This window comes from Microtus ochrogaster, unplaced genomic scaffold (assembly GCF_000317375.1).
Source record: "Microtus ochrogaster isolate Prairie Vole_2 unplaced genomic scaffold, MicOch1.0 UNK106, whole genome shotgun sequence".
Classification (NCBI taxonomy): domain Eukaryota; kingdom Metazoa; phylum Chordata; class Mammalia; order Rodentia; family Cricetidae; genus Microtus; species Microtus ochrogaster.
The window spans coordinates 126,930-139,054 of NW_004949204.1; the positions used below are offsets into that span (position 1 = coordinate 126,930).

The window sequence follows — 12,125 nt, forward strand, 5'->3', positions numbered from 1 at the left end:
TGGGGCCACAGCTCTACTCGCACCCACCCAGTGAAGACAGAGAGCATCCGTAGCCAGAGGGCTAGACACGTCCCCACCCAGGAGCATATTTCAGGACTCCAAATTGCTTCCAAGTCGGTTTCTCAGCTTGTCATCTCTCCTCTGGTCCCTGCTACAGTGGGCCCCACATAAGTCCTACTAAAATAGAGGTTCCTTTATCATGGCCCCCCTTTTCAGTCCTTTTGAGTTCTCCTGCATCTTGAGGTGAAGTCCAAAGGTTTGGCAAGGGAGTCCTGCTACCCTCTTCCCTGCTTGGGAACCACCCCAGCACGGTTCAGGCAAAGTGCTCACTGCCTCTTGAGCTTGCTCTGGGCCAGACTCTAGGCCACTGTGTCTTCTCCAAATGCTCCACCTTCCTTCTCTTCCTTGTCTAGCTGGAAAATGGCTCCTTGTGTCCCTGCAGCCTCCTCTGACTACTTCAGAGGGATGGATCTGACCCCTTGGTGTTCTCAGGGCCCTGTGTACACGCCTCCCACCTCACGGCACATCTATACACTGCCTGTCTCCATGTTTAAACAGAGATTAGCAGTGTGCCTCTCTAGTGTCCCCAGGACTCAGGACAATATGGAGAAAAGTACAGTGTCCGTGAAGGAGGCATTTTAAGAAGATCTGCCCCACTGGGGTGATTTTAAAGCTAGTGAGCTGGTACCGGGTGGGGATACCTTCTTAATAGTATTCTGCAGGTACCGAAACCTCCAGGGGCTCAGAATGTCCCTCCTTTTATACTTGTGTCCTGCAAGTTTCTGACCCCAGTGGGAAAAGTGGGAACCTTGAGGTGAGGTTGGAGAAGGGAGCAGAACCCAGCCTGAGTGTGTGGGTCAGCTGGTCCAGCTCTCAGGAGAGCTAAAGCCATGGTAATATCAAATGAGGTTCAAGGGCAATGAGAAGCCAATAAGCCTTAGTGCTTGAAGTCACTGGAGTGACTTCTGCTGAGCTGGAGGCCTCAGGAAGAGGGTGCCATAAATCCCCAGAACCTCATGGTTCTGAGCAGAGAGAGGTAGGAGAGGTAACAGGATGGATGGGAAGATGATCAGTGCCGAGCGGGTGCCTGCTGGCCTCGGGGATGGATGGCCCAGAGCAAGCTCAAGAGGCAGTGAGCACTTTGCCTGAACCGTGCTGGGGTGGTTCCCAAGCAGGGAAGAGGGTAGCAGGACTCCCTTGCCAAACCTTTGAACTTCACCTCAAGATGGGCAGAAATGGGTAGGAGGAACTGTTGGCTGTGGATAAGGGAGTGGATGCTTGTAGGGATGGCTAGATTGGCAGGCATGGATGTGGTTGGGTGAAATTGGGTGGTGGAGGGATAGCAAGGAAAGAATAAGATTTGGGTAACACAAAAATTACCTTCAAACCTAAAAGTGATCTGAAAACAAACCCAAAAGCATGGGTGAAGATTACAGGTGACAAAGAATACAGATGACAGATTTGGGTCTGACCTACATGAATGAAACAGTCACCTAAAACATGGGTGGTGAGTAGCCCACTTCTGGCTAGATGACCATCAGGGATGCAGCTGAGGGGCACCCCTGTGGGATACACACAGGATTTATGGCCTCTGAGGGTCTTATAGAGTGGATGCTGTAATCTCTAACTGGAGATACAAGGGAAATAGGAGACCCAACTCCAGGGCTTTGTCTCGGCCTGGCTCTCTCACACCTGTGGCTGAGGAGGTCTGGCTGTGAAAAGGCCAGCCACTCTGGCCTCTGTGACTACAGCCCATCTCCAGCAGAGGGCAGCAGTGAGCAATTTCCTGCACCTGCAGTCAAGCTAAACTTCGGAGAGACCTTTAAAGGACAAGCCCTGCCTTTGTGGGGCTCACAGGCAGACTCCGTGGGAGCAGTAGGTGTGGGACTGGGTTGCCCTGTGCTCAAGGCCCATGAAGGCCTGAGCTCAAGTTCTATCTGCCATTTACTCTGCCGGTAGTTTTGGACCAGCAATTTAAGCTTGGAGAGTCTCGGTTTTCTTATAGTCAGATGGGAACAATGGATTGGGAAGTTAGACCTGCAGGAATGTATCTGACCCAGTTTCTGAGCCTACCACCCTCCTCCGTAAGAGCAGCATTTTCTCAGCCAGAACTCAGTCTCCGAGGGTGTATACTAAGATCTCTACCGACTTTCCACCCCCTCCCCATCCTGGCTGAAGGCCCTGCTGTTGCCCAGTCTAGAGATGTTATCACCGGAGAGGCTGGGGGCAGCACTCAAACCTATGGACCATGGCTGGGCATGTTTCCTGGGAAGCAGGAGTCCCACCCAGTCCTTACCTGGAGCCCCCAAGCCTGTGTGGGGCAGTGGAGAGGCCTGGGCACCAGGAGATCAAACACTTCTTACAGGGGGTGAGTCCCCTCATCCCTTCAGGCCAGTCAGCCTTTCTTTTCACTGATTCCAGTTAGAGAACTTGTTATGTAGCTAAGGATGACCTTGAACTTCTGATTCTCCAGCCTCTACCCGCTAGGGCTGGAATACAGCTATGCACCACCACACCTGATTTCATAGTGCCGAGGATTTAGCTCAGTCCTTTGGGTATGCCAGGCAGGTACCCCATTATCTAAGGTACACCCCCAGTCTATCTGTTTGTATTAACAGTACTGACTAGATGCTTGAAGACCTCACACATCTGGAAGGTTTTGATCTGTGAGTTCATGTGCATAGCCTTAGATACTAGATTCACATTTCCTGATGTAAGCCACCGTGCCAGTGGGCACCAGCCACCAGAAAGCACCGACCACCTCACCTCCTTGTTAGAGTCACCTCGGAGGCCCCTCCCCCATTTCTTCTTGCTCATTGGTTCTTCTGTAAAGTGGGAAGGGGTGTTATTGTGTGTCTAACTACTTTGTGAGGGTCGAATGAGACAATGTGGGATAAGATTATATTGTCACCTCAAAGAGCCCAGTAGGGTGACTATTGACTTCTGAACAGTTCCATTTCCGGGACATGGATATCCCCAATTGACCGTGTAATGACAAACCTTCTAGACCATCACCTGATGCACCCTTCACAATTCTATACGGTGTTGGCTGTCGGCACCTGTGGAGTGATCAGTCAGACACAGCTCCTCCCACCATGGCTGTTCCTCAGGGGGCCTGGGTCTCTTGTAAAAAGTGGTTTTAGAGCCCATGTCCCCCCAAAGTTGTTGTATTACACTCGCTATCTATCGTCACATTTAGATTGGGTGGTGTGACTTTATGGGTTCTCTGAATTAGATGGGTCCCCCTAATTAGATGATTAGCTGAGCCAAACCCTGGCACATCTATGAGCCCCGGGCCTCTTAATTGCCAGGGAAGGGGCTACAGGGACTTTGTAAGGATGGCAGGGCTTTTGTTTTGTTTTTGTTTTCTGCTCAGCAGATGCCAGCCAGAGGCAGTGGTGGGCAATGCCCCTCATCTGACACCAGAGAAGTGATGCTCTCGTGCGCACACGTATTTAAGCTGCCTCCGCTCTGGACTACGATTCCCAGATCCCCCACCCTGTAATGACCACGCAACTAGCAGACATGGTGCACACGGCACGCACATCTGTGTGTAGAGTGCACACCACTCCACCGCCACCCCTATGGCTGCATACGAATGGCCAGTGGATTGTATCTATGCTCCTGGATGGGTGAGCTGGGAACTGATACAGCAGGAGGGACCCCGTTGGTTGCTTCTGGAGATGTGTGCACCATCTGTTCTTAGGGGGTTTACTCACCAGGCTGGGAGTACACGGTCCCCACGTCCATTTTGAAGGAGCCCACCAGGGTGCCACTTCGAAGCAGGTTCTTAGAATGGATCACCTTCAGGGCAGAACCACCAGCAGCCAGTTAGGCTGGGTGGGGAGAAGCCTTTGCGGGCTGGGGGTACGGGCAGGGCTCACTGTTGATAGTGTTAACTCTGTCTTTCTTGGGACCCACGTTTCAGAGTAAAGTGGGAAGATATTTGTCAGATGACAAAGCTGGTTTGCGGAAGCTCAGCACCAGCCCCTCCCACCCTACACCATGCCCCCCCCCCCAGTTATGTATAAGTGAGTAGGTTTTACACTCTGTAGAGGGAACCAGCTGAGGGGGAGAGAGGGGCCAGTATCCATTCCGTGCTATCTGCTGTGTTACGAATAGCCGATTACAGGGTTGTGCGGAGATCCAGCATAAGCCGGAAGCAGCTGCTCTCCACTCACCGAGATCTTGATGATCTTGTCAAACATGACATCAGGAGAGACGTGGAAGTCGAAGACGAAATACTAGAGGGGGAAGGATGCAGAGTGATGTCACTGGTGGCCCCTTCCTCCTAGCAGTGCCTGCCCATATCCCACTGTTTCCCACGAATCTCAAAGCTCACAGGAGCAGGAGTGCTGAGCCACTGGGTCCTGGGAATCTGAGTGGATAAGAAGTCGAGCCCCATTTCCTAAGTTTGGTCTTTTACTGCCAGGGCGTGGGATAGTCCACTTCATGCCCGTGTTCACGCCGCAGGCTGCCCCCCACATTTGTAGATGACATCATGCTATAATGTCAAAAGGTCAAAAAGTGGTTCAGGGTGGGACTTAGGGCAGGGGTCAGGGCAGGGCTCTATGAAGCAGCAGACTTTCCTGGTGGGTTGAGAAAGCCATGGCAATTTAGGAAGCTAGGGAGAAGGTTCGAGAGAGACCACGAAGCAGGAGAGTGTCGTGAGAGCTCCGGGGAAGGAGGCAGGAGATGAGAATGTGTCAGAGAGAGGATGGGGTCAGCTCACACATCCACAGTGGATGGAGGAGTTAACAGGAGATAGCTGGAGACCCAGCTGGGAGCGGAGAAAGCCCTGTTTAGGTGGGGATGACAGACCCCAGGTTCCTGTCCTGGGGTATCCATGAGGTGTCCTGGTTGTGCTCACAACATTCTGCGGGAAAGTGTCACATGGGCCAGGGAGAAAGAGTCAGAAGGCAGGCGAAAACAGAATTGGGGTCTTGGTACAACGCTGGGTCCTTTGGGTTGATGAAACAAACAGGAGGGTCCATAGCAAAGGTGATGGGTGGGAACTGGGTGGGAGGAGGGGCAGTGGTCACGGGCTGGCCAGGTGGACCACGTGTGGCCAGGACACATGGGAGGACAAACGTCATGAGCCTTCCCTTCCTAGGCAGGCTTAAAGCCATGCCAGTGAGATGCCAGCCCACAAGAACTGGACCAGGCCCATGGAAGGAAGGAGCTGGCTAAGCTGGAGCCAGACCCCATGTGCTCTGAGCTGGCTAGAGTCACAATTCTTGTATTTTCTGAGCATGAGTCTTACTTCGGATTGCTTAGAGAGCCGCTAAGTCAGCTGAGGGTTCCTACCAGCCTCTGCTGTTCTAGTGGAGCCAAAGGTAGATCCTTACTTCCTAGAGAACTTTCCAGAAGCAAGGCGTCCCCATGGCTAGAAGGGTGTTTGTGGTGATTTGAATGGAAATGACCCCAATAGATGCTTTGGGAATGACATTATTTGAAAGAATTAGGGCATGTGGTCTTGTCAGAGTAAGTGTGGCCTTCCTGGAGGAAGTGTGCTACTGTGGGTGGCCTTTGAGGTTTCAAAAACCCAAACAGGGGCCGGTGTCACTCTCTCTTCCTGCTGCCTGCTGATCCAGATGTAGAATCTCAGCTCCTCCTTCAACACCATGTCTGCCCACATGCCACCATGCTTCCTGCCATGGTGATGGACAAAACCTGATGTGAGAATCCCCTCTGTATGCTGTGACTATGTTTTATTACTCTTGGTTAATAAAGACTCTTCTTTGGGCCTATGGCTGGGCAGAATAAAGCCAGGCGGGAAATCAGAACAGAGATATAAAAAGTAGGCAGAGTCAAGGAGATGCCAGGCAGCTGCCAAAGGAGACAGACACCCCAGAACCTTACCAGTAAACTATGAGCCTTGTGGTAAAATATAAAATAATAGGAATGGGTTAATGGGTTAATTTAAGATGTAAGAGTCAGTTAATAAGAAACCTAAGCTATTGGCCAAGCAGTGTTGTAATTAATATAGTTTCTGTGTGATTATTTGGGTCTGGGTGGCTGGGAAATGAACAAGCAGTCTCTGACGACATGAGCCTCTGAACTGAAAGCCATCCCCAAATGTTTTCCTTCATATAAGGTGCTATGTCTTGGTCACGGTGTCTCTTTACAGATAGTGACCCTATGATGTTTTTCACTGAAGAGGAAACAAAGGGAAAGAGACCATTCTTGGGGCTGCAAAGAGTCACAGAAATATAACGTAGAGGGGTGGGCTTAACTGGGGGTGAGCTTAATTCCCAGGGGACATTTGCCAGCACCTGGGAATATTTAGTAGCTACCGCTAGGAGGCTTGTTATTGGCCTTTTGTAGCCTCGGTACCTGGGTCAATCTAGAATTTTCCACTCATCCAAATGGTTGAGTTTAAGAAACCCTAATTTAGAGGAAAGAGAGAAACGAGCACTTAGCAAATGCTCTCTCATTTCAGTAAGACCCCATTTAACAGTGTTACTGAGTCTTCGTGTCCCTGCAGGTTCTGAGCTGGGAGAGCGATGAGGGAGATCTGGAGACCTGCAGCCCCTCATCTGCCAGGGGATAAAACCATGAAGGACCAAGCACAGGAACAACTGTGAACTTTGGTGAACCAACGAAGGAACATTGGTGCTCAGAGGGAGGAGGGCAGGGTGGGCTGCTCTACGGCAAGGCCATTGGGGCTGGATCCTTGCAGAGACAATACGAGTCTGCTAGGGGCCCATAGAGCCAGGCAGCAACTTTGGAGGGAGTAAGCAAGTCAACGGAAACTTGAGGTACATGGGCCTGATGCAAGGTGAACCTTCAAGTCAGCCAAACCTGGCTTCACCACTATCAAATAACCCCAGAGAGTCACCGGGGCTCCTCTCCACAGTCGTCACAGAAAAATGGACCTTTATCTAGAGCGGAGGTTTTCCAGTCAGGAATGTCTCCTGTCCAGCTTGGATGTCCCGATTCCACCCAGGACTGGTGGGCTCTTGAGCAGTGATGTCCTGCCCTGGTGTGTGTGTGGGGGGGCGGGTATGGGACACCAGCTCAGAACACTGTAACCCGTGGTTACACATGAGTTTGGTCAAGCTTGAGTTGAAATACTGAAGTGTTTCTGGGTTCTGCACTGCACAACTGGAGGCCCCACAGCTGCCTGAGGACACCCTCATTTGAGCTAGCCCAGCTCCCCTTGCTAACTGAAGTCACGGGGATAGACAGACCAAGTGTTCCCTCTAGGACAGAGTTTGGGACACCCAGGCTTCTAGATACTTGCAGTGTGCTCAGGCATCAGGGGGAGGCCTGGCCACCTCCTCCAAATCTAATCATGATGGGGTCCCATCTGGAGTCCACCAGTCAGTGTGGGCCTTATCCAATCCACAGCTCCATGGGGGCGGTGGGAAGGCTCTTCCTGATCTCAGGCCTCAGTTATCTCCTCTGTAAGATGGGGAGATGGAACTGGTAAGGCTCTAAGGGGCATTACCCTCCGTGCGGTCTCAAGTGGCAGGGACAGCTGTCATTTTCTTTCTCACAGATGAAGTGGGGGTTGTGCTCCAGAGGGTGGCCTCTTAGGAACACAGGTGCCAAGAAGGCAGCATAGTGGAAAGAACAGATACCCTGACCTGACCAACGAGGTCCAGGAGTCTCAGTGTTCCTGCCCGTGCCGTGGGCAACAGTATCCATGTATGAGGAGTATTGATGTAACTATGTATGTAGGAGAGACAAGGTATTCATGGCATTAGTGGCACCTGGGCTAGGCTGGCGTGAGCTGCCCTACCCTCAGGTAGACATGGTTGGTTTGTAGCCACAGCAGGGCCAGACGGGGTCCAGTCACACTGGTTACAGAGGGTATAGCACTGTATGCCTGTGTGCTGGGTTGTGAGAGGGTCGGCCAAGACCTTGGGGCTGGTGGCTCTGTGTTCCGGTGTCAGTAGGACCCTTCCCCACCTTGAGGCCACAGGGGACACTGACCTCATTGTAGTAGGGGCAGTTTGTGGACTCCTTCATAGACGTGTATTTCTTATCATCGCCCACCTCCACACACACCACAGGGTCCATGTTCAAGCCCACTAGCTGCCGAGCCTCGATCACCGTGATGCTGACCTGTGGGAGGGAGAGGGGGCTGCATGAAGCACCACAGATACCTTAGAGTCTGGTCTTACCAGAGCATGGGACCAGGCGGCAGGACTAAGGATTTCAGGAGCCAGTTCAGCCTGGAGTCAGATCCCAGGCTCCGTGTTGACTATGGCCCCTCATCTGCCGGGTGATCCTGGGATGTCTGCGCTGAGAGAGGTGTTGGGGCTGGTGGCCTCTTGGTCAGTGTTACAGAATCTCCCAAGGGAGAAGCATTACCTAATCCTGGTGCCAGGCCATACTCCCATATGGAAGAAAGGTCAGACATCAGTTTTCCTACAGAAAGCCAGGTGTGCCCAGCCCACCACAGGCAGCTGTGGACTGCCTGGAATGAGGTATAACACAGATGGTAAACGTCTATGAAAACATTATGGACTCTTTTGTAACCTGATTGTTTCTTTATAAACTTAGGAATTGACAACATTGTCTCACAGTGTTAAAAAGTTGTACCTCCTAAAAGTTCTAGTTGATTCCTGGGCTCTAAGTTCTAGAGCTAGGGGAGCCCTGGCTCTGCTGGGGGAGGGCCACCAAGCCTGCTTAGCCCGTTTCCCATCCTTATGAACAGGCCAATCTGCTCAAGTCTCCCTGAACTTGCTTTGGGTCCTGTCCAGGGTTTCTTGTTCATGCTGCAGACCTCTGACAAACCCTGGGGCTTTCTGAAAGCTGGGCCCTTTCCAATGGCATAGTCCCTCTCCCTTTGTTGAATTTCCTTGAGTGGCTAGAGCCTCGCTTTCTGGCTTGTTTAGAGTATTTTGTATGTATTGCACTGAGCCTGCCATGGCCTCTAGCTGCCTGGGATCTTCTGTCCTGGGAAACCCCTGTTCAGCTGTTTATTCTGTCTATAAATATTTAGGGGACACCTGCTAGGGCCAGGAACCAGGTGAGACTGGGATAAACTCCCACTCCTCAGGGATCTCACTAGAAAGGAGTCCTGGCTTATAGATTTTTAAACTAGTACACACATATTTTAGCTTAGAATATACATAAGAGATACATGATATCTTTAGATGCACATACATATAAAGACATGCATAGTTAAAGGATGTATATAAAGATATATATGTGAAAAGATGTTTTAGATATACATATATAAAATTGAAAAATGAAACACACATACACACACAGGGAGAGAGAGAGAGAGAGAGAGAGAGAGAGAGAGAGAGAGGAGGAAGGGAAGGAGGGAAGAGAGGAGGAAGGAATGTGATATTTGATGCAACAGCCTGAGTCTTCATTTCAAGCCATTAGCTCATGCCTTGGATCTGGCAGGGTCAGTCCCCATTAAGGTTGCCATGGCAAAACAGAAACAGGTACCGATTTGGGGCTGCTGGTCTTGGCACTGAGCCTCAACCTGACACATGGCCAGGAACGGATGCAGAGGACCCCGTGGGCTCACTGAACTGTGTATTCCCAGCTCCAAGCAGAGCCCCTAGCTAGCGAGGGTTAAATGAGATGATGCACACCCCAAACCATCACAGTCCCGAACAGGCATGAGGTGAGAGCCAGTGGCAGGAGCGGCTTCTCAGAGAGAAGGTACCTCTGGTAGCGGCCATCTCTCGAGTGGGCACGGATTGTTCCACAGGGGGCTTGAACTAGTGTTTCATCTCAAAGCCTCCTGTCTGTTGTCAGCATTTCCCCGCTAGCCCTTGACTGTTAAGGGCAGCTGTTTGTGCCGCTCATCTGGGTCTCTGGCACTTCGGTTGCTATGCTTTTGATGCAACTTCTAAATATGATTTTACTCAGGAGAATTATTTTCCGTTTTTAGATAAAAAGAATCCTTACTAAAATTACCATCCCACTGTGTTCTTTGAGGTCTTATAAATAGCTCGAAGACCAAGAAAAATCCACACATCAGAAGCGATGCTAGGGAAATAGAAGCCCTAAGACTAATAAGACCACTGCCAAGAGCTCAGAAAAGCAGAAACTGTGCGCTGAAAGAACACTTGAACTGTGTGAGCAGCCGCTTCTATTCTGGGGCTCGAGAGGCCAGAGGGGCTGAGGTTTGAATGCTTAGAATCCACGCTTGAAAGAGTGGCAATAGTCACTGTTTCTTCAGGGAGCCACAAAGGAAACAAGGCTAATTAACTTAGCTCCAAGAAGTTGACTGTGAAGCAGCACCAGGAGTCCTTCTGGAATATTCTTTGCACAGTAGCGCAGAGTTTTAACTTCCAGAAACCTTCTTATACAAAAGGTCTCAAAATTCTGTTCATCAGCAACTAATGCCCCACCCCAAGGTTTTCTGTAACTTAGGACTGGGAACAGACCAGTATGGTTTTGGCCAGATGTACCAGCTGAGATCAACTGCCCCATGTCAAGAGGGTGGCTGGTTTTTATGTGTGCACTATGTCTTTTGTCCCCTCCTCTATTTGGTCCCTCCCCCTGCTTCAGTATTCATCTCTCCATATTCTGCAGTGAGCACAGCTAGTGGCAGTGAGTGACCAGGGTCAGAAGCTGACAGTCAACATGGGCGGGGGGGATAAAGTGGGGAGGAGAGCAAATGGTTGAACGGAATGAAGAGATGGGGGAAGAGATATTTCTGGTTCTGGATGAGGATGGTCCCAGGGGAAGCCTGAGAGTGTGAGATAGAGGTGGGGACCTTGGTACAAGGACAGAAGGGAAGCCCACTCCCATAGCCCCCACAATCCCTGTTTCAGTTGTGTGTGTGTGTCTGTGTGTGTGTAACCCTTGCAATTAAAAGTAACATTGTGGCCATTGTCTATATTTGTCAGGAGGGGATGGGCTACCCAGTCATCAGAATGTTGAAAAAACCAAAACCATAATGCCAATGGGGAAAAAGATTGCAGGACAGTAAAGAAACTGCTACTTCACACACAGCCTTTGCAGAAGGAAAAACTAGAGAGTACAAAGGGAACCGCCAGCGGGAAGGCAGGACCAGCAGCCCCTTTGGCTCTCCCACCATCCCCTGTTGAGGTAAGGGTTAGAATTCCCAAGAGTCCTCTCCAAGAGACCACAAGGAACAAAGCTGGGTAAAAAAATATCTACTCAGATGTCCTGCAGAACCCCAAGACCTTGTGACCTGCTTTGGGGACTTCTGTTCATGCGTGCGTCAAGATAGCAGGGGGAGCTAGAGGGAGGAGGTGACGGATACCCACCCACACCCAGCACTCTCCGTGTCCCCTTGTCACCAGGTATGACATGACCAGGCAGGCAGATCACTCTGGTGGTGACAGGGAGGCTGGAGTGTGACAAGGGGGAATATGAAGACATGGGGGGGGCACAAGGAAGTGTGTTGAGTACAGCAGAGGCTGGGGCTGAGGTCTGGCCCGGGATATGGAGCCATGTTAGAAGCTGGAGAGCTGCTTGGAGGTGACATGTTAAAGGTGACTCTTTCAGTGTCAGGAAAGAGACCAGGGGACAGACTCTAGGCTCATGGACATCTATGCTACAAGGACAGCTGCCCACTCTGCAAAGTGCACATTCCCTGGGAGGTGACAGTGGTCTGTCCCCTTTCAGACACTACTAATTAGGAAAGAATTTGAATGTTCCACCTGTATACAGCACACACGAGTCTTCCCACAAGCCTCCTTGACCTTCCAAATGGTTCCGACTCTCAGGATCCTACCTGGACCTGAGTTCTGCCTCTCTCCAGTGCCATACGCTCTTCGAGACCTTTCTGATTAATTACAGCTAAGTTCCCCAGAGGGGAGAGAAGTCGCTGTTGGTTTTATTTGGTTTGCACATGGTGTTTATCGGAAGTAAGAAGGTTTTGTGCTTGAGTCCTGGTCACTCCCTCTTGCACAGTGGAGAAATACATGCAGGTGATCTGTGAGTGGATCTGTCAGCAGGTGACACAGTCCTGCCAGGTGAAATGGGGCAACCGGTTCAAGTCAGAAGGTTTAGAAGACTCGGGAGGGAAAAGTGTCTGGCCTGGGGCATAGAAGTCCCTGGCAGGAAGCAATTTGGGAGGAAGAAGTGTTGAGCTCAGAGACACCGGAAGGGAACACTCCAGAAGCCTCAGCTACAGAGAACAAGTGGCTTTGGCTGCTGTGATTCTGAACCCTGGC

The 12,125-nt window shown here is 50.9% G+C and overlaps 1 protein-coding gene across 3 annotated transcripts in view; it reads right to left on the reverse strand.

The window, feature by feature from the left end:
• The window catches only part of Otof (otoferlin), a 94,620-nt gene that overhangs the window by 22,495 nt on the left and 60,000 nt on the right, over positions 1 to 12,125 (reverse strand). For all 3 annotated transcript variants that reach the window (XM_026778114.1, XM_026778115.1, XM_026778113.1), the window contains 3 exons: positions 7,942 to 8,073; positions 4,182 to 4,244; positions 3,720 to 3,804 (listed from right to left, as the gene is read on the reverse strand). In XM_026778114.1, coding sequence (XP_026633915.1) covers positions 3,720 to 3,804; positions 4,182 to 4,244; positions 7,942 to 8,073 — 280 coding nt within the window. The remainder of the gene's footprint in view (positions 1 to 3,719; positions 3,805 to 4,181; positions 4,245 to 7,941; positions 8,074 to 12,125) is intronic.